The 21997-nt window shown below is 34.8% G+C and overlaps 1 protein-coding gene across 1 annotated transcript; it reads left to right on the top strand.

Moving 5' to 3' along the window:
* The first annotated feature begins 7653 nt into the window (after positions 1 to 7653).
* Positions 7654 to 11205, top strand: LOC108332506 (B-box zinc finger protein 22). Its single transcript, XM_017567800.2, has 3 exons — positions 7654 to 8105; positions 9417 to 9842; positions 10649 to 11205. Exons 1-3 carry the CDS (start codon positions 7923 to 7925, stop codon positions 10907 to 10909), a joined length of 870 nt encoding a protein of 289 aa, XP_017423289.2. The 5' UTR covers positions 7654 to 7922; the 3' UTR covers positions 10910 to 11205.
* Positions 11206 to 21997: the final 10792 nt, after the last annotated feature.

Raw genomic sequence — 21997 nt, forward strand, 5'->3', positions numbered from 1 at the left:
TTCTTATTTAGTTCTTAGTTGTATTTCTATCTAGACATGTTGTCCCATATCAAGTGTGCTACGAGAGCTGAACATAATGCCTACTCAGTTGCACCCGAATAGCTGGGCATGAGTGCAGTCACTTAGGGTTCTCTATTTAGGCCTTAACATCACTCTTACTCTCACCATATTCCTCCACTACTTTCACACCTTCCCAAATGGTAAGAAGGGTTGGGTTTCCTAATATTGAAGAAAGGGAGATGGTTTTTCTCTTCATATGTTGCCTCCTTCAAGGGGTTCAAGACCAGGTACTTTAAGGTAGAAAAAATAGAGGCATGTCGGCTTAGGTATTTTTATAAGGTCGATAGGCCCAAATTTCCATTGTATTGAACTCAAAGTCCTCGAAGAATAACCTCATGGCACAAATCTACGATGACACTAGATGAAGTTCTTAAACGCTTGACTTGAAAGTTCTATTCCAATTGTAAGTTCTCAAATAAATATTTTTGAATCGTTTAAGAGCTTTTATGATGGTTAAAAGGGTGTGAGACTGTAGAGTTTGTAAAGTGAGCGTTTCGCAAGATTAAAGCAATAAACACACAATTATTTTTACACTAGTTCCCTTCAACGAGCTACATCTAGTCTCCTCTAAGACCTCTTAGAAGGTTCCACTGTAATCTTCAATAAGATTACAATTGAGTATTCTCACCCCTCCTGGTATCACCTAGTTACTCTAAGTAACCCCATTACTCTGACTAGAATTGATTTTGACCCACTTCTGGTTGCGCAATATTGTTCACCACAACTAGAATCCCCAAACACTCCCAATATCTTCTCGATACACTATCTAGTTGAGTTTCACCCACCCCTGATTTCCACTAGACAAACCCGTCTAGCTACCATTTAACCCCACCGAGTTAAACATAAAGTGTTTGAATTATCTTCAGAATTTACAATCAAGCATATTTGATATAAGTCCTTAGATCGTTACTCTTGTAGAGAGGATGTGTATATAATACAATTCAATCCAACAAACTCTCAAATTTTTCTCTTATCATATAAACGTAAGCTTATGATTTTATGAAGCTTGAGAGATCTCATTTCTCTTTTGAGCTTTTCTTTTCTTCACAAATACTTTCTTTCATATTCATATGCTTATTCTTTTGCTCCTTTCTTTAACATTCTTCAATATATAGGCTTCAAGAAAATGTCTGTTTACTTTGTTTTGATTTTTGGATCTTCTTAGCCTTGTTGTAGGTAATAGTCGTTAGTTAAAGTCAACTTGTTAAAGCATGAATGATTTTTCATTTCTTTATCAAAAGTAGGTTGTATGAACTTTCTGGTGCAACTATTGATAAAGAGAACATTTAGTGAATGTTTTGTTTGTCTCTAACGTCCACTTCTGATTTGTATAGAATGGAGGAGGTGGATACTTGACATAGGTAATTGATGAGTGCATATTTATGCCCTCATTTAGCCTTTAGTATTGGATTCTTAATTAGTTTTTGCACTTTAATAGAATATTTTAATTAGGATTTGTTATAATTGAGTTTATTTAGCATGAGATACAAAAACATGTTAAAAATGACTTTTTAGTTGCATAAATGTTCTTTGGATATTTTGAGGTGTGTTAATGTAGTTACAACTAAGTTGAGCTCATTCAGGTGTGAAAATAAATTGGGTAAAGTGTCATAACACCTTAAAGATAAATCCAAGAATAACAAATAATCAAGACCACAAGAACTCAGTCCAAGCATAACATGAAAAAGTGAAGAAATTTTGTTAAGTCAAAAGAAGGGAACAAGCAACAAAAAATGGATCTTGTGATTTTCTCTATTTTTTTTCTACCAAAAAGGCTTTGATAATTGATAAATGTTTATGCTTAAAGATCATTTGGGAAAAATTTATCTTAAGATATTTTATTTGATATTGTTAAATAATTACCTTATTTAACTATATCAATAAATATCAAAAGATAATATTTGACAAATATTTTTTTTTTAATTTAGCAAATATCTTCTCATATATTTTTAGATCTCTACAACAATGAAATATATGTTGAAAATATTGAATTATTTAGAAGACAATTGGATGAGACTACATTATCATAAAGAAGATTACAACAATAGAAAAGCCTGAAACAAAGTCCAATCCAATTTTTATATAAAAAGACTTGGGGAAACACATTAAGAGAGATTAGGAACCCTTTCGGGGTTCAAATTTCATCCACCCTCTCTTTTCTCATGTTCTCCACCCTATCCTTTTCTATTTTCATGTTATTTCAACATTTCATGGAGTGTTAAGCCTCTGGGGTTTATTGTGCTATAATTTCTTAACTGAATTTTGAGGTTAGATGAATAAATTTGTTTGTTCTTTTGATTCTTGTTGTGATTTATTTTTATCTATGTATTTTGCTTCTTAATCAAGTAAAAATAATGATTTTTACATTATATCAATTTAGCATGGTGTCAAAACTACATAACATATCAATCATATGAGTCCAATGACTTTTAAATTTAATTGAGAATTTACTTTGACTAAAGTTAGAGACTTTTATATGATTGAATGAGTTTTTACGAATAATTGAGAATGTACTTTGATTAGTGATAAAAACTTTAATAAGAATTAGTTAAGAATACTGACAAAAATAAGGAACATCAACAACGTTCAAAGAAATAAACATCCCCCAATAACGTTTAATGAGTAGATGAGCTAAAATCCAAAATTTCGCATGACAACTAAAATAATAAAAGAAATTTAGGTCTAATTTCTGTATTCATAAACTTTAGGTTGATTTTTGAACGTTTAATATTTATCTTTAATTATTACATCAAAATCCGAGTTATACGTTTAGAAAAAAAAACATAGTTTCGTTAACAAAGTCTAAATTAAGCCAATCATACAGACATTGAACCAAAATAATAACCACTTATTTATCTAGTTATCCCTATTACAAAGATAATGTATCGTAGGATATTTATTAGATAAAATATCTTAGATATTTTGAGCGGTTAAGATATTTATGAGTAACTAACCAGATTTTTAGGTAAGGTTATTTTTATTGGCCTATAAATACAATGACAGGGCAAAACACCAGGTACGTTCCCTCTACGTTACACTTAGGCCAGAGGAACTCTAAATAATACTCTGCAGTGATAACATAATCATTTTCTTGAGAGCTGAGGCTCCATAACTCACATCTGACTTGAGCGTCGGAGTATCTTCGCAGGTACCTCCCCCTCCTTTGGATCATGAACGACAACAATTGAGGAAAAGCAAGCGTCCCGGACATCTAGAAGCAATAAAGACACACCGGACAACATTTACACCGAAACATTTTGGCGCCTACCGTGGGGCCGAGTGTCATCCCACAGAAGCCGCAAGAGGAGCACTCGGCCTCGACGAAGCACTTCTTTGGATAAGGCTACTCCAACAAGATGAAACCGCTGCATTGCCGCCAGGATTCTCCTCCTCGAGCCATTGACGCCACTGTCATTACCAGATCGAATAACGCCTCCAGCGAGTTTCTCCCCTTCTTCCGCCGCCACCGACGTCGTCTTTATCAAGATCCAATTCCTAGACCAGCACCAATTGCTACAACAACTGGCTCGGCGTCTTCTACGACCGTGACTCTCGCTACACAAGAAGAAATCATCCTCCACCGCCGCCTCGACTCAGACAAGCGCCGCCTTCACCAGCGGCGACACTTGCATCTCCCGTTTGCACTGTCACCAACGCTTCTTCAACCTAATACTCACCGCCAAACATGGCCACCTCAAATCTGCGAGTCCATCCCAAGCCTGGGGACTCCACGGTCGTCGATCACCTCCGATTGCGGCTTTCATCGGCGACAACCTCATGATCGGACGAGGTCGTTCCGCAGTGCGATTGATTCTAGTGTTTTTTGGGGGTAAAAAGGGATTTGACAGAAAGAGGCGAGGAGAAGACGGTTGTCACCCAGAGACAAACCCTTTCGGCGCCTCCAAGTCCGCCGCATTGTCAGACCCATCCTCCGCGTCTTCCGCAACACTTACGGCATCCACGCGCCGTTCGGTTCTGCCTCCACGTCATCCAACCCAATTTCTATTCCCCAAACGTCACCCTCCAGCATTCGGCCCTACTGATGTTCGGCCATTCGGCCTAACTGACGTTCGACCATTCGGCCTAATTGACGTTCGACCTCAAGCGTCCAGCAATCAGCCTCGCGGACGTTCGGCCTTTCAGCTTCATTGACGCTCGACCATCCATGGCCACGAGCGTTCTAACATTCGGCCACTCGATGCCACTGATGTTCAACCGTTCGGTCTCACTGACGTTCGGTCATCCTTGATTTCTAGCGTTCCAGAATTCGGTCTCCCGGACGTTCGGCCCTACTGATGTTCGGACATTCGGCATAACTGACGTTCGGCCTCAAGCGTCCAGCACTCACCCTTACTGACGTTCGGCCTTTCGGCCTCTACCGCTCGACCATCCATCGACACGAGCGCTCCAGCATTCGGCCCTACTGATGTTCGGCCATTCGGCCTAACTGACGTTCGGCCTCAAGCGTCCAACAATCAGCCTCGCGGACGTTCGGCCTTTCGGCTTCATTGACGCTCGACCATCCATGGCCACGAGCGTTCCAACATTCGGCCACTCGACGCCACTGATGTTCAACCGTTCGGTCTCACTGACGTTTGGTCATCCTTGATTTCTAGCGTTCCAAAATTCGGTCTCCCGGATGTTCGGCCATTCGGCATAACTGACGTTCGGCCTCAAGCGTCCAGCACTCAGCCTCACGGACGTTCGGCCTGTCGGCTTCATTGACGCTCGACCATCCATGGCCATGAGCGCTCCAACATTCGGCCACTCGACACTACTGATGTTCAACCGTTCGGCCATTCGGTCTCATTTGACGTTCGGCAAATTTTCAGCCTCAAGTGTTCCAGCATTCGGTCATTCGGCCCCACTTCAGCCATTCAGCCTCATTGACGATCGGCCGCTCGACTTAAATCCCGATTGAACGATCTAACCTATATGTTTGATATTATGTATCTTGCAGGTCACAAGAGACAATCAACCGAAGACCGTGCGATCTTAATATATCAACCGATCGACTTTATATCATAATCTATTTTTTATATTAATTTTCTAAATCTTGTAAATGCATTGATTTCTTTGGCTACTCTTTTTCTCGTTCTACAGTGCAGACAAGCACATCTTGTACATAAAGGCGGACGCCAGAGAGCCGTTCATGCTGAAGCACTAAAAATGTGGGAAATACTCCTAGACCTGGTAGATGTTCGCCCTAGAACACCCAGGTGCATTGAATAAAGGGATACACTCCCGCTGGTAGATGTTCGCCCTAGAACACCCAGGTGTATTGAATAAAGGGATACACTCCCGCTGGTAGATGTTCGCCCTAGAACACCCAGAACATCAAATTTTCAAGCATTCGGCCGTTCGGCCTAACACTCCTAGACCTGGTAGATGTTCGCCCTAGAACACCCAGGTGCATTGAATAAAGGGATACACTCCCGCTGGTAGATGTTCGCCCTAGAACACCCAGAATATCAAATTTTCAAGCATTCGGCCGTTCGGCCTCAAAGGTATTCGCCCTTTGGTTTCAACCGCTCGACCATCCATGGCCACAAGCGCTCAAGCATTCGGCTGTTCGACCTCACTAATATCCGGCCGTTCGGCCTCAAAGGTATTTGCCCTTTGGTGTCAACCGCTCGACCAACCATGGCCACGAGCGCTCAAGCATTCGGCCGTTCGACCCCACTAATATTCGGCCGTTCGGCCTCAAAGGTATTCGCCCTTTGGTTTCAACCGCTCGACCATCCATGGCCACGAGCGCTCAAGCATTCGGCCGTTCGACCCCACTGATATTCGACCGTTCGACCTCAAAGGTATTCGCCCTGTTGTTTCAACCGCTCGACCATCCATGGCCACGAGCGCTCAAGCGCTCGGCCATTCGACACCACTGATGCTCGGCCATCCGGCCTCACATTTTGGTCCTTTGACCTCCACCGCTCGGTCATCCTTGGCCTCAGGTGTTAAAACGCTCAGCATATGGCAACGACCGGAAACACGCTCCTTAACACAGCGAATACAACTTCCCTCAAACTCATAAGTCCTATAGTTACCATGTCCATAAAACAGAACGGTTAACTCGGACTTGGGGGGCATGTATCGTAGGATATTTATTAGATAAAATATCTTAGATATTTTTAGCGGTTAAGATATTTATGAGTAACTAACCAGATTTTTAGGTAAGGTTATTTTTATTGGCCTATAAATACAATGACAGGGCAAAACACCAGGTACGTTCCCTCTACGTTACACTTAGGCCAGAGGAACTCTAAATAATACTCTGCAGTGATAACATAATCATTTTCTTGAGAGCTGAGGCTCCATAACTCACATCTGACTTGAGCGTCGGAGTATCTTCGCAGGTACCTCCCCCTCCTTTGGAGCATGAACGACAACAATTGAGGAAAAGCAAGCGTCCCGAACATCTAGAAGCAACAAAGACACACCAGACAACATTTACACCGAAACAGATAATAACCATATGTAAGATCTTTCTTTTTGTTAATAAAATTTAAACTAAATATAAAGTAAATTTAGGTTTAATTTATGTATTCATAAATTTTAGATTGATTTTTAAACGTTTAATATTTATTTTTTATTATAACATCAGAGTCCGAATAACTAAGATAATAAAAGGGATAAGATATGTTTAGAACAAAGAAACGTGATTTTACTAACAAAACCCAATTTAAATCAATCATACAGACATTTTAAGGTCAATTTCTTAACGTGAACAGGTAACTAAATAGAAAATAACATCATTACAATGGCTAAAGGATTTTTTATGTATTTAAACCCCGTCTTTTTTCTTGCCTTTCTATTAAACTTCTCTATTATAATAATCTTAGTATAAGATAAGTAATGATAAAAATACGTGATAATGGCTCTCAACTCTTCAAGAAGCATTAGATTAAATTATCTTCTTTTTGTGGTACAAAATAAGTTTAACTCCATTTAACTATTAAAACATTGAATTTTCACTATCAATGTAGCAAAATATCCTACTTTTTCCTCAACCAACTCCACCCATTAAGATCCAAGTTTTGAACTCCAATTTCTTTCCCTCCCTTTCGCCTAAAACCATGGTGTATCTCTTCTTATGCTACAAAATATCCACTCATGTCAGAGCTAATTTCCACCCTTTTCTTCCCTTTTGCCACAACAATGGGGCCTCTCTTCACGCTCTGCAAACTCCTCAAAACTCCATTCCCTTTTCTTAGGGTACAACGGGACATGACACAACCCTTTACTCTCTCATTTTGTTCACATAAATCAAAGCATTTCTCATAATTAGTGGATGTGTATACTCCACCGGTTAGCAAAAATATAAAGCTCAAAAGTCCCCAACCGAAAAAATGAAAAAATATCCAAAACTATAGTTACTATCCAAAAAATTTCAGCCAAAATTTTTCCAAAGTGTTGCACTCAAAAATAAAAAAATCCTAGATTTTGTTCTTTTTAAGATTTTGATTTCTTACTGTAACATTACCGAAGCCAGCACAGTTGGTCTCCTCTTCCACGACACTGCCAGTTTGCTGCCACGTGTACATGAACATCGTGGCCGCAAAAAATATCCTCGTTTTTTCTCCTTTCTTTCTCTTCTAATCTCCCCACTTCTTAAACCCTGTTCCTCTGCTTCTTGGTGTCCCAAACCTCTTCTTCTGTTTATTTTTTCTTTCTCAATTTCAAGTGGGGCTATCTTAATTTGTTAAAGTTTAACTTTTTAAACTCTGGTTTTACCTTAATTTTATTATTGTCTGAAGAACAGAGGGTGGAGTTTGATACCCTTTTGGGGAGTGAGTGTTTTCTGAGGGAAAGATAAAGACTTTTGGTGTGGGGGAGGGGAAACTTGAATTGGGGTAGACAGGATGAAGATTCAGTGCAACGTTTGTGAGGCTGCGGAGGCCAAGGTTCTGTGTTGTGCTGATGAGGCTGCTCTGTGTTGGGAGTGTGATGAAAAGGTTCACGCGGCTAACAAGCTTGCCAGCAAGCACCAGAGAGTTCCTCTTTCTACCTCTTCCTCTCATATGCCCAAATGTGACATTTGCCAGGTGTGTTGCTTTTGTGGTTTTTATTTTGTTTTAGTTTGGTAGAAGGGGGTTGAGGGATTTCTGTTCTTTGGAATCAGTTTCTTGTGCTTAATACTTGGGAGAGGTTCTGGGTTTGATCAAATGACTGTCTCTGATTCTGTTTGAGGTTTATGTGGGGATTGTAATTGCTGTTTCTGCTGATTTTCGACTCAGTATATGAGATGCTAATTATGCTTGTTCTCTATCCTTGATGGAATTACAAACAAATATCGTCTACCGTGATAAGGGTTTTAAGGTTGAGGTTTAGTGAAAAATCTATTCTTCCAGGTTTTGTTAATGCTTTTTTTTTTTCTTTCAAATTTGATTAAATTGAATATAACTGATTTCCATTGACGGTCAGTCTGGTTGTTTGGTTAGGATGAAGAAAAATAGAAGTTATAATATCTTATTAAGTATATTGTTTGTTGAGTTGCTGGAATAGGATAAGCTTAACTTGTTTGCTTATCATATCTTGTTTACTAGTTCAAAAGTATCTTGTTTGTGACTACTTTTATTACCACTATGATCACAACCACCACTATTTTCGTTACCACCATCATCCTTGCTGCCAACATGTAGGCCATTGCAATAGTTTTCACTACTATCACCACCGCTACAAACAACCACCATAACCACCACCGCGATTACCACTACAACGTTGAACACTATTCACCATTTGTGCATTACTGAGACCACAATCAGTTTTGTCGTTGTCGCCATCAAGACCATCACCATTGTCATTGTTGTGTTTGCCTCATCATTACCATTACTGTCGTTGTCAGTGGCCCCACTGGTACCAACACCGACCCCGTCACTACCATTACCTTTTGTAATGATATTTTTCATTTACATTCAATTTATGCTGCTATTTTCTAGTTATCTAGTGTGCATCCAACACATGATAGGATGATAGCTTATCATGATCATGTCCTTTTCTACTGTATCCTGTTCTCTTATTTACTCATTTTTAGCCTACTTTGACCACCAAATGAGCCATAATTTCATTTGTGAACATTCACAAGAATAAGTTCTTTTAATTGACACTTTTGAGGATTTATATTAAATTATGATTTTATTCTTATTGAAAAAAAGTATGTTTGGTTTGATAAATGTTATTGTTACAGGAAAAATTGGCTTGTACATAAAGAAATATGTGTTACTGAAACCATCGTCAGTCAACATTTAATCATATCCTTATTTTGTTGTTTTGTCTTGGTTCAGTTTAAATGAATTAAAACTGGTTGCTGTTTTAGATTAGCTTGTGATGATGGTAGAGTCTGCTACCCTTTACAGGAAGCATTAGGCTATTTTTTCTGTCTAGAGGATCGGGCACTGTTCTGCAGAAAATGTGATTTGGCAATACATACAGCAAATGCTTATGTCTCTGGTCATCAGAGGTTTCTTCTCACCGGTGTAAGAGTAGGCCTTGAAGCTACAGAGCCTGGTGCATCCTCATCGTCTTTGAAGGCAGATTCTGGGGAGAAAATTTCTGATACAAAGTCGTCTTCTATCTCTAGAAAGGTTTCCACAGAACCTCAGAACTCAGATTACAATGAATTGTTACCTATCGAAGGTGGAGGAGTTGGGGGGTTTCCACCAGCTAAGGAGTCTTTTGGTGGTGGTTCTACCGTTGGAAATATCTCACAGTGGACAATAGATGAATTTATTGGCCTAAACGAGTTCAGTCAGAATTATGATTACATGGAAGGATCAACAAGGGTATGTTTGGCATAACCTTGTATTCCCTGCTCATTGGTTTTGTAGAGTTTCCATCTTTAAAGGTTTGATTTTTTTTACTAGGTTAAGCATTCCAGAGCTTAGATTCATCTTTGGTCATAGATAAATTATGTGTGGTAGTGCCTTTAACATGTGCTGGGGAAAATAGAACAGGGATGGGGCCAATCATGTCTGCCAAAGGTATATGCCCTGTTAACATGTTGGTCACATCACCAAACAACTGGAAAATATAGTATAGCTTTTGTAAATATGTTGCATATTTGTGGTCAGAAAAGGTTACATTCAATAGACTTCAAGCATTGGAATCTGACAGACTGATTGATTGAAGTGCATTTCGGTTTCTTTCTCTCCCATATTTGTAGATCCATTTTAACATTTGAAATATTGACCTTTCAGAAGTGCAATACACAGTTGGCTTTCCCTTGAAACACAATTCCTAAAGATTAATAAAAATCAACATCTTAAAGGTTACAAAGAGCTATTACCATGACACTAATGGTGATCAATTAACAAAAAACACTATTGAGTACTTAAAAACATGATATTTTTTTACCTTGTGACTATTCTCATTCAATTGATTATGTTCACATTCCTTGAGACTGAGTGTTTACCATGTACTGATAATTAGGCAAAATACCTTCGGCGGTATACATCATGTGTTTTTTCCTAACTTTCATCAACTTTTTCCATTTAGGTTGCACTTTGATTATGTTATAGTCTTATCTCTATGGTTGTATGGTTGTGTAATTTTCTTTTTCACCTCTTCCTTTCTTGATGAGTATGTGCAGGCTGACAGTGGTAAGTTAGGGGATTCTGATTCTCCGGAGGAAATGAAGGAGGAGGAGGACTATTTGGAACATGTTCCAGATTCTTCATGGACAGTTCCACAGATCCCTTCACCACCAACAGCTTCTGGGTTACACTGGCCAAAACACCTTCAGTATTCATCTGATAGTCTTCTGTTTGTTCCAGACATAAGCATTTCTCACATGCAACACTCTCATCAGATCAGTAGTACTTTTTCTAGACGCCGGAGGCACCTTGAATAATTGTTTACTCTTTGCCAATAACTTAGAGACATTGATTCCATTGTTTTCTGGTATGATTCTAAGTTCTCACACGTTGCACTGAAGCTTCATTTCATCAGCTACGTACATGTTTCTATTCTTGGCTGTCTCAGTTTCTTCTAGGGACTAGGGAGTAATCTCTAACTCCCTGCATGTCATTGGAAGGCTTTCTACTATTGAGTTTGCTATTTGTAACATTCTCATTTCAGCTCCAGTCTTATACAGATGCACTATTGGATTATTAGAGAGATCTGATTCAATATTGGTTTGTTGTGACATGAGTTTTCTCCTTCACTAAATTTCTTGTTAATATATATATATATATATATATATATATATATATATATATATATATATATATATATATATATATATATATATATATTTTGTTAGGATACAAACAAAGTCTCACACAAGATACTCTCACACAAGATACTGGTAGGACGCTATTCGAAATAGTATTAAAATTTTGAAATAGTATTAAAAACAAATTTGTGAAGACTTAATTCTTGACAATAATATTTTATCAGTGTGGATATCTATACGTTGAATCTCTTATAATATTATATCGAATTAACTTGTTTGTTACATTTGTGAGCTAGGTTTATAGAGTTATTTAAATTTTCGTTTACATTTATGTTATTTTAAATAAATGTTTATATATTTAGTCTTCTGTTAAAATTTAATGGAGTAAACATTGTATTTTAAATTTTTGTGACAAGAATTAGTTTTTGAAAATATTTTAATTCAAAATTAGTTCGGTAGGAAGTTCTTTAAACGTAGACTTAAGGGTATGATAAAAAGCATGGAGTTTCTTGAGTGATATTATTGATTAAAAGCCAAGAATAATCAAAGATGGGAGTGATATTAATGATTAAAAGACGAAAATTATTAAATAGTTTAAACTATAAATTATGTCTGCATCATTAATTAGTTTAAAATTTGCATGAATTAATAAATAATGTTATAATGTTATAAATCTTAATTATTAATTATTATTATTATTATTATTTTCATAAAGTTTGAGAAAGACTTATGGTTAAGTTAGATAAGAACCTAGAACTCATTATTTGTGGAAAGTGATGCCTTGTCTGTTTATAAACCTCTTTTGATTGTTCATTGCACATTGGTGATAAAGGTGTTTCAAGTTTGTCACTAGTTGCCCACTACACGACAAACTCTTGGATTTTTGGATTACTTCATTTTGAAAAGAAAAAAAGTACTTTAATTTTATATACATAAACAATAGTAAAAAATATAAATTGAGGAAAATACTTTAAAATGTTATATTATTTAAATAACTAAAATGCAACACATTCGTAATTTAACTTTCAAGAAAAATAATATCATTTAAAATTAGCTGAAATTCATTTTTATCGAATTGTTAAGATTAATTACTATTATCTTTTTAAAAGCTTAAAGTTTTGTTAGGATTTTCATTTTAAAAGACAAATTAAAGAATTAAAAGAAAATAATTATATTTAAAAAAATTTGTTCAAGTAAAATTATTAAATATATATATATATATATATATATATATATATATATATATATATATATATATATTAAAATACACTTAATTGAGGTATCGTCTAAGATTTCATAGTGTCTTGTTTTTTATTAATTAAATTTCTTGTTGGAAAAAAGAATAACGCATTGAAATATGTTGAAGTCCAAGTAGTAGAGAGTATATTTTTCTTTTCTGATATTAGTACTTGTTTTTTTCTTTTTTATTTGGTGTAGTGATCCATGTGAAAGAGAGAAAAAGGAAGAATCAAAGAAAAAGCCTAATGAAAGACCTGAAATTGAATGTGCGCAGTGGTGAATCTGAGTGTAGAGGACCTACGAGAACGATATTCCTTAGAATAATTATTGCAAGGTCATTCGTATGATAACGTTATTTCACCTAAAAAATCTCCTTAGATAAATGCTGATACTTCACACCCTACATGTCTCACAACAAAAAAATCCTTATAAAATTATAGCCACATATTATTTTTATTCTTATATTAAATTCGAGTGATCGAGAATGAAACAGCAAGACAAATAATGTGCTAGCTGTACAAATCACATTCCACATGAGTGGAGCAAAAAGTAATTAATTAATCATGGAAATTCCTGTGTCTTGAATTATCTGTACGTATTTAATTCTAACTTCATTTCATAAATTTAATAGATCAAATTTATATCCATCTATATATTTTAAATTAATCTTATTTTTAGTTGATAAAAAATTTTAAGCAATCATTTCTTCATACATTTTAAAATGTTTACCGATAACTAAATTCTTTCCTTCATACTTTGAGTTCAAATGATTTTAGTTAATTAAATACGGTTACCTTTAACTTTTAGTCATTTATTTATTAATTAATAATTATTTACATCTAATTAATTAAGTCATATCAAGAAGAAGTTTGAATTTTACGTAAAAAAGTATTCATTGGTATTATTTCGACATCAAGTCTTTTAAAATAATATGATTAAGGTTAATCATCAATATCTTATTTAAGATATTTAAAATTATTTTTATTGTATCAATGACATGTTAGAGCATAAACTATTTTACTTACAATTTTAAAGCCATAGCAATATATTTTGAAACAATAAGCGATATTGCATGTAAATAAATGCCAAATATGAACAAAATTTTAATTTTCTTAAAACATCAAAAACACCTAAAATCAATAAAAAATTAGAAAAAATAAGTTCAATGTATTTAGACTAAAAATACAACTTAAAAGTTAACTTAATAATTAGAACACTATGCTCATGTCATTGAATGATCAAATAATAGACCTCATGTTTAATATTTATTGAACTTGTGACTCTATAATATTGTAAATAAGATTAATTCTGCTCCATAGACTTGTTTTATTATAAATATATATATATTTTTTAAAATAGCTGTCATGCATAGAGTATTACAGTTTGTATTTGGAATATTAAGGAATTGAAATAAATTGGAAAGTGAGAGGTGACATTTTAAACACATAGACCTGGAGGCTATAAAATCTTGATAAATTTTCATGGTGGTGTTCAAATGTTGATCATAGACATGGATATGGCTGACTGGACCATTTTCATATCCATAATCAATAATGTTTAGGATTCTTTGACAAAGACAAATCCAATCATGATGTCTAATATCTTACAACTTGTGCATAAAATTGTACTTTCATTCAGATAATGGAGCTTCAAAATCCATGGCTAAATTTTCTAGAAAGATAAAATTAGGTTAAGGAATATTGCATATTGTTGTACGGAAACAAAGAAGATATTGCCTATTTCTATATCCAGATTGGCGAAAATGATTTTCATTAGAAGAATATGTCTACTGTGCGATTAGAAATGAAAAGTGTACAAACAAAAAAAAATCAAGAAATGAGGTTAAAGATGAGTTATTCCTGTAAAAATAGCATTTTTGTGAGGCCCTAGATAATTAACATTACAAATATATGTCAAATCATAATCAATGCACACCACGTCAATGGTTCAGAGTCATTAAAAACGTACTTTGCGCTGCATGCACGAGCGCCACGTGTCACGAGAGAAGCTTCCAAAATCAGAAGTGGGTGTGCAGGTGTCGACGGAGGAGACGTTCGTCCAAACGAAAGTGGATTGAACAAAAACTGAGTTTTTGGAAATCTCTCCCACTCACCTGCACGCACTCTTCTTCTTCCTCAGAACTCAACTCTTCATTTTCTCCACCTTCTCTCTAGAAACCTTCACCTTCTCTCTACTGAAACTCACCACCATCTCCTCTGATCAACTTTCAGAAACCATAGGGACGTTCGCGGAACCGTGAGCTACAAGTTGGACCGAACCGTTTCAAAAGCTGAAACTGGTAAGTTCTCCTTCAGTAGTTCATTCTTAGGTTTTCTGAAAAACTAGGTTTTGGCTGCATGTAAGTGTGTAGTCTAAGCGTTTCGTTTCCTGTGGCTAGATTCGTTTTGGAAGAGTTTAGTGATATTGAGGGTAGAGAAACATTTGTTGGGCGAAGCCAAATCTTGCGTCTAGGACAAGCTGTTTACGAATCCGGGTAAGGGAAGCTTATTAATTTAATTTATACTTGTATGTTGTATGAAAGCATGAGATGAACTGGATGCATGAGCTGTATGCTGATTGAATTGTTATGAACGATCGCTGTTGTGATGAATATGATTTTTGTTGGTTTAACTGCATGTTGATTTTGATACGTATGGAGTGAAAGATGTATGATTGTTGTATAGTTTGATTTGTTAATATGATGAATTCTATAAAGTATGTGAATTAATGAAAGATATGAAATTTTAAAGTATGAACTGTATGAGAAATATCGAATTAAGATGGATGAAAAATCTGAATGTAAATTACTCCCTATGATAAATTACGCTCGTCATCGAACGGTCTTATACCGTTCGGTTTCCTAGTAAAATGACTTAAAATGGAATTCTTTCATTCGGAAAGAATTCTGATTGAGAACGAGCGTCCTCCCCTGAAATGCTATGTCTGAGCGTTCGGTTCAGCTTAGCTGTGTATGAATACCTTTAAATTTTAAAAATTTGTAACGCTCGGTCTTATACCAAGCGTTCGTCCCAAATAGCGCTCGGTCTTACACCAAGCGTTCGTCCTAAATAGCGCTCGGTCCTATACCAAGTGTTCGTTCTATGTAGCGCTCGGTCTTGTACTAAGCGTTCGTCATAATTAGTGCTCGGTCATCTACCTAGCGTTCGTCATAAGTGGTGCTCGTTCGTATTATTGGATACCCACATCGATAAATAGCGTTCGTTCAAAGGACTATAATATTCATCTTCTCTCACGTTCGTTCAATTATTGGCATCGGTCTTCTGTATGCGAATTACTACAAAGATAATTCTAAATATTCTTGACTCTTCTTTTTACATTGGATCTGGTCTAAGGTCTTCATAATGAAATTTTCTTTAAGTACCACGGTACGTCCAAACGAGTCAGTTCATTTAACTGGCCGAATCCGATAGTAACGTTCGTTGTATACTTCCCTGTTTATTCCGTACCTTCATCTAGACGTTCGTCCTAATTCTTCAAGAGGACTGAACGTTCGTCATTTTATGCTCTTAAATCTAAAGATGTAAATGATGATGAATTATGATAACTTAAAGTGTGAACACTATATGGAGTGATATTATGATATTGGATTTTGGACGAGCGTTCCAGGGAAGAACGTCTCATATATGTTGAATATTGGATTGGTAAAGTATGACTGTGGGCATGCTAATGCTGGCTTGGTCCATCCTGATATTCCGTGATACTCATCTTCACGTAGAGGAGAGTAGTTCATGTGTGGGAATGGCAGGAGGTCCTTAGTCCATAAGTTAACATGGGCGACGTAAGAACGGACTAACCTCGGGTGGCAGCTGATGTGATTATTACAGTTACTACATCACCCGGGTGCAAGGACGCCTGTAGCTACACAGATTCATACAGTCCGGACGGTCTGTCTAGTATATATATATATATATATATATATATATATATATATATATATATATATATAGTTCTATGTTGTTATATGTTAAGTTACATGTTGTGTGTGAATTGAAATGCTAAATGTATATGTTGAGGTATGAATTAAATTATATAAGCTTACCCTTTCGTTTTCCTTGTGTTGTCCATTGTATATGTACGTTCGTCCTGTCTTGCAATGATCATCCGTGTGGATGTGAGCAGAAGGCGAGGCCACTTTGGAGGAAGTGATCGAGGAAGAGAGCTTAGTCGAAGTTGAAGTGAAAGCGGAGCAGTAGGACGTCCGTTCTTTTTAGTTTTTGTTGTCGTTTTTGAATTGGACGTTCGTTTATTTCTTTTTGTAAAACCGTTCGTCCCAGCTTCTATTATTCTGATTGTATTGTATTGAATTCCTGTAGCTTTAGCGTTATGGCTTTTGAACTTTAATTTTAGTGTAAAGACTGAAATGTTTACTGTTAATTGTAATTAATTCTGAATTATGGTAATTACTGTATTTTGAGATGTTACACTTTTAGATATATAATCTTTCAAATTTAAAATATATAAAATATATGAATATAAATAGAATTATTTAAAATATCAACAAATAAACTTCATTCCTTGTAAAGCTTCTGTACCATATTTGCTTATATACAAAATATAATCATTCAAATCACAGAATAAATAACACTTATAATAGTAAATTATTGAAATAAATTTTTAATTTTAAAAAATATACAAGGAAATATAGTAATTAACAAACAAAAAGCAATCTAATTCCATTAAAACACCAATATATATATATATATATATATATATATATATATATATATATATATATATATATATATATATACATTAAAGATTCAACAAATGAAATATAGATTTATATCATCTGAAAAATACATATTAAATATGTTCTACTAGAAGGTAAAATTTAATCCAACATTTGTACTGGTCCACCATTCAAAGATAAAATAAGTATATATTTATCCCTTATTTGACCTCTAATAATATATTTTTAATTTGTTTTTATACTTTAATAGGATATTTTATGTAAGATTTGTTATAATTAGATTTATTTAGTTTGAGATATAAAAATATGTTAAAAATAATTTTTTAATTACATAAATATTTTTTAAATATTTTGAAAAAATAGTCATTTATTTATGGATTATTACATACAGACATGTATGTAATAGATCTGTTACATACTAATATTATATATAGATATTAGAAATTAAGTTATATACAAAAAACCTATTTAAAAACATACATAGTATTAATATATATATATATATATATATATATATATATATATATATATATATATATATATATATATATATATATATATATATATATATATATATATATATATATATATATATATATATATATATATATATATATGTGTATAAATTCGCGGGGTGCAATGTTTGATTAAGTTTTGGGATAGAAAGGGATTTGTTGAAACTGTGACAGCGGTATAAGAAAAAATGGGTTGTGACACATTTTTTTTTATATATATTATTTTAGATAAACTAAATTCAAGAAAATTAAAAGTAGTTTATCAAATTTGAAAGTTTATTCGTTGTTATTATTAAGTGAGGGATTGTTTTGATTATTTTGTTGGATATTTTGACTTGTTCTTAAAAATGTGATTATAGAATGAAATTTTGGTATGTTATATAAGTATTTGGAATAAATGGATTAAAAAGATGGGCTTTACGAAGATATATATTTTGAAAAATTGTGTTTGTGAATGTGTTTTACCATAGCAGAGAGGTAGCTTGGAAGAGTTATTTGCTTCATTAGTCAAGGAGCTACTTGGAAGAGTTATTTGTTCCATTAGTTGGAAAGATTACTCAGAAGAATTATTTGTTCTATTAGTTAGAAAGATTACTCAGAAGGATGATTTGTTCCATTAGTCAGGGAGGCTATTGTGTGAGAGCAATGTCTTCCACTTTTGGTCAGAGAGACTCTCATGTGAGGTGAGGGTGATACAATATATTTTTAGTCGGGGAGGCTACTGTATGAGGACAATCACTTATGGCTAGGAAGACTTCTCATTAAAGGCATTGGGTGTACATTTATGTGAAAAGATTTTATTTATTTATTTAGGTTTAATCACTTAAGAGGTCCCTATTTCTGCAGATTCGTATTAATTGGGTCCTCATATTTTGAATGTTCTCAATTGGGTTCCTATTTTGATAAATTTGAGTCAATAATGTCCTTGCCGTTAATTGCTGTGGATGGCGTTAGCTTTCTTGTCTGGTAGCATGCTGAGGTATCCTTTAATAACCACGTAACACAGAATAAGGGTATTACGTGGATTTAAATGATTTTAATAAAAGCAAAATTTAAAAATGATAGAATTTAAAAATGATTTGTGGAAATGAAATAAAAAGCTATTAGGGTTAACTTTCCTATATTTGGGTCAAATATTGAGTTTGTGCGAAATTAGGCAAAATAGGGTTCATGGGTTCGTCCTTGTGCTTGGCAATTGGGGAACTTAGTGAGAAATTAGCTATAGATAAAGCTTCGTTGTACGAAATTATCGTCATCTATCGGTGGTTTTTTGATCGAAACGGCTAATTATTGGCGGTCAATCATGTGGAAGAGTTTCGCGAAGGTCGTTGGAGGTGAAACACGTGTTGAGGTTAGTAATTGTTGAATTGTTTGAATATTTTGTCCTTTTATGGTTTTTGGACAATGATGCATGGTCATTCGTGTTCTCTTGTTAATTGTAATGTGGTCCCCCATGTTTGAACTGTTGTCGTAGTGTGTTTCTGATGTTGTGCTTTAAATTGTTGTTACAATGTGGTCCCCCATGTTTCGTTGTTGTGGTTCTAATTTTGTTTAATTTTTGTTGTCATTGGCCCTATTATTATTTTATAGGATATATATTGTTATACTGTTGTACATGAAGGATCAATTTGAAGTTGTTTTCCACCATGGAGGGTAGTTCATAAATGATGGACCACTTAAGTATGAGGGGGAAAGTACAACTATGTCTTTTGACCCAGACACGTGGAGCTACTTCCCTTTAGTCAGTGTAGTAAAAGGACTTGGATATGATGGGTTTAAGGACTTGTGGTATTCTGTAGGGGGTTCTGTGTTAGATAATAGGTTAGAGCCTTTGTGTGATGATAGAGGAGCCATGCACATGATTAACTTAGCTAGGCTAAATGGTGAGGTTCATCTATTTGTTGTTCACACAGTCTCTAAACCTGAGGTCATACACTTATTAGAAAATGTTCCTCATAATATAGGTGAAGTAGAAGTTGAACCTGTGATGCATGATAGTGGTGAGGCTGTAGGTATAGGTGATGGTGAGTGTGAAGAGTAAGGTGATGGTGAATGTGAAGAGGAAGGTGATGGTCAATGTGAACAGCAAGGTCATGGTGAGTGTGAACAACAGACTGAAATAATGGGTGAGGTGAATGACGAGGAAGTTGAGAGAGGTGAAGTTCTTGTTTCAGAAGAAAGATATGAGGGTGATGATGTCGTTGAAGGTGAAATTGAAGCATAGTTTGATGTGGGTCAGTGTGAAGGAGATGATGCTTATGTTCGTAGTTGGAGTTTTAGTGGTGAGGATGCCAATGTTGGTTGCAATCTGCATGTTAATGATGACTGTATGAAAGACCTGGTTGATTGTGATATACAACAAGAGGTAGGACATGGAGTTGGAAATTGCTTCGGTGATGTCGAAGTTTATGTGTAAGATGATGGACCATCATGGACTCAGATGTCCGATAGTGATGTTGGTGATGACATGAATATTGATGATGATAGAGGTTTGTCCGATGATGAATGGGAATCCGAAGAATTAGTTAGTGAAGGAGAAAGTGATGGACAAGATGATGAAGAAGAGAGTTATGGCAAGTTTGTAACATTTTGTATGCCTAAAACAATGGTGGGTTACAAGTGAGATTTGGGCACTTACATCTTAATTTGAGAATAAAAGAGTAAATATTCGCCCGCGAGAATTTTTCTTTTATTGATTTTTTTTATCTTTTTGCCAATTCTAAGAATCGATATTGAAAACAAGATCTAAAAATTTCGAAGATTTTATGAAATCTCAAAAAATACCGAGATTTCGTTATTTACTAAACATATGAATATTTTTATTATTTTATCGATTAGGAAAAGAAAAAAGAAGTATGTTTTCTTATCGAAGATATCAAAACCACCGCCTATATCCCACAAAATAATCCACCACAAATAAAAACTAATAAAGAGACCCCCAATTCCATAAAAAGCCATCGTGGCCCCTTGTGGAATAAATGAAAATTGACTAATTTCCTCAGAAAAAAGGAAAAGATCCATACCGAGATAACTGGAAATTCCAAAGAAAAACTATAAGTATACGAAAAAAAAAGAACCTTTTTTTTGTAATTCCTATGATGCAATTGGAGCTTATCAACAGAAAAGAATAACCTTCGATAGTCCTTTGTGGCTCCGGTGTTTATATTCAAATAAGGGAAAGTATTTTTCCCGGGGAGTCGAAAGGGTACTCTTGGAACACCAATGGGCATAAAATGGACAAATAATAAAGTCATATATCTCACTTTAGTGTGAAATCGTAAGAATTAGCTTATCGTGTTAAAAATGATTGACTTTATTTTAGATTAATATTGCTTTTTTTTTTAGAAAAAAGAATACTAAAAAAAGTCAAGTTGTTACAAATGGGTCATTGGGGTGATAAGCGAATATGTCTGCATTTACTTATTTAAATAGTCATAGAGAAAGTTGTCAACCCCTCTCGTCTCCCCACCATTGCGTATTGTTACTTATCCGGTATAGAATAAATCTGTTTCTTTGATTTCTACAAATATGATTGTTCTATTTTCCAAGAGAATATACTGAAAGGCTATATTCATTTTTTTCCAGTGCAATAAAGTTACATAGTGTCTATTTTTTGTTGAAGGGGTATTTTTTGATTACGTATTTTTTTTCTCAAAGTCATGATTCTATTTGGTTTGCACAACCAACAAAATATTCTGAGAATATACAAGAAGATAAAAAAATACGAGATTGGATAAAAAATTATATACAAAAAAATAGAAGAATATCCTCGGGTGTCGAGGGAATTGGAGAGATAAAGATTCAAAAAAGAATCGATCTGATTCAAGTCATAATATATATGGGATTTCCAAAGTTATTAATAGAGGGTAAGCCTCAAAAAATCGAAGAATTACAGACGAATATGCACAAAAAACTGAATTGTGTAAATAGAAAACTAAACATTGCTATTGTAAAAGTTACAAATGCTTATAAACACCCTAATATTCTTGCAGAATTTATAGCTGGACAATTAAAGAACCTGTATTTTACATATCCATACGATTGAGTCCTTGGGTTTCCAAAATAGTGTAAAGTGCTTCGAATCATTGCTATTTGACTCGGACCTATTCTAAAAAAGTCGAGGCATTTCGAATTGTTTGTTGACACGGACAAAGTCAAGGAAAACCTTTGAAATTCTTTCCATATTGGACCTTGGACATATCATAGTTCCGAATCGAATTTCTTTAGAAAGGATATGAAATGAATGGAATTAGTTTATGGATGTAATATAATGAAATAGAGCCAGTTTGAGGTTCCCTA

The sequence above is a fragment of the Vigna angularis genome, chromosome 11 (genome assembly GCF_016808095.1).
Source record: "Vigna angularis cultivar LongXiaoDou No.4 chromosome 11, ASM1680809v1, whole genome shotgun sequence".
Lineage (NCBI taxonomy): Eukaryota > Viridiplantae > Streptophyta > Magnoliopsida > Fabales > Fabaceae > Vigna > Vigna angularis.

Excerpts from the sequence above, each read along its gene's own strand:
- LOC108332506 (XM_017567800.2), top strand. The coding sequence starts at position 7,923 with ATGAAGATTCAGTGCAACGTTTGTGAGGCTGCGGAGGCCAAGGTTCTG. Across the intron at positions 8,106-9,416 it reads CCAAATGTGACATTTGCCAG|GAAGCATTAGGCTATTTTTT; the intron begins GTGTGTTGCTTT and ends TACCCTTTACAG. Across the intron at positions 9,843-10,648 it reads ACATGGAAGGATCAACAAGG|GCTGACAGTGGTAAGTTAGG; the intron begins GTATGTTTGGCA and ends GAGTATGTGCAG.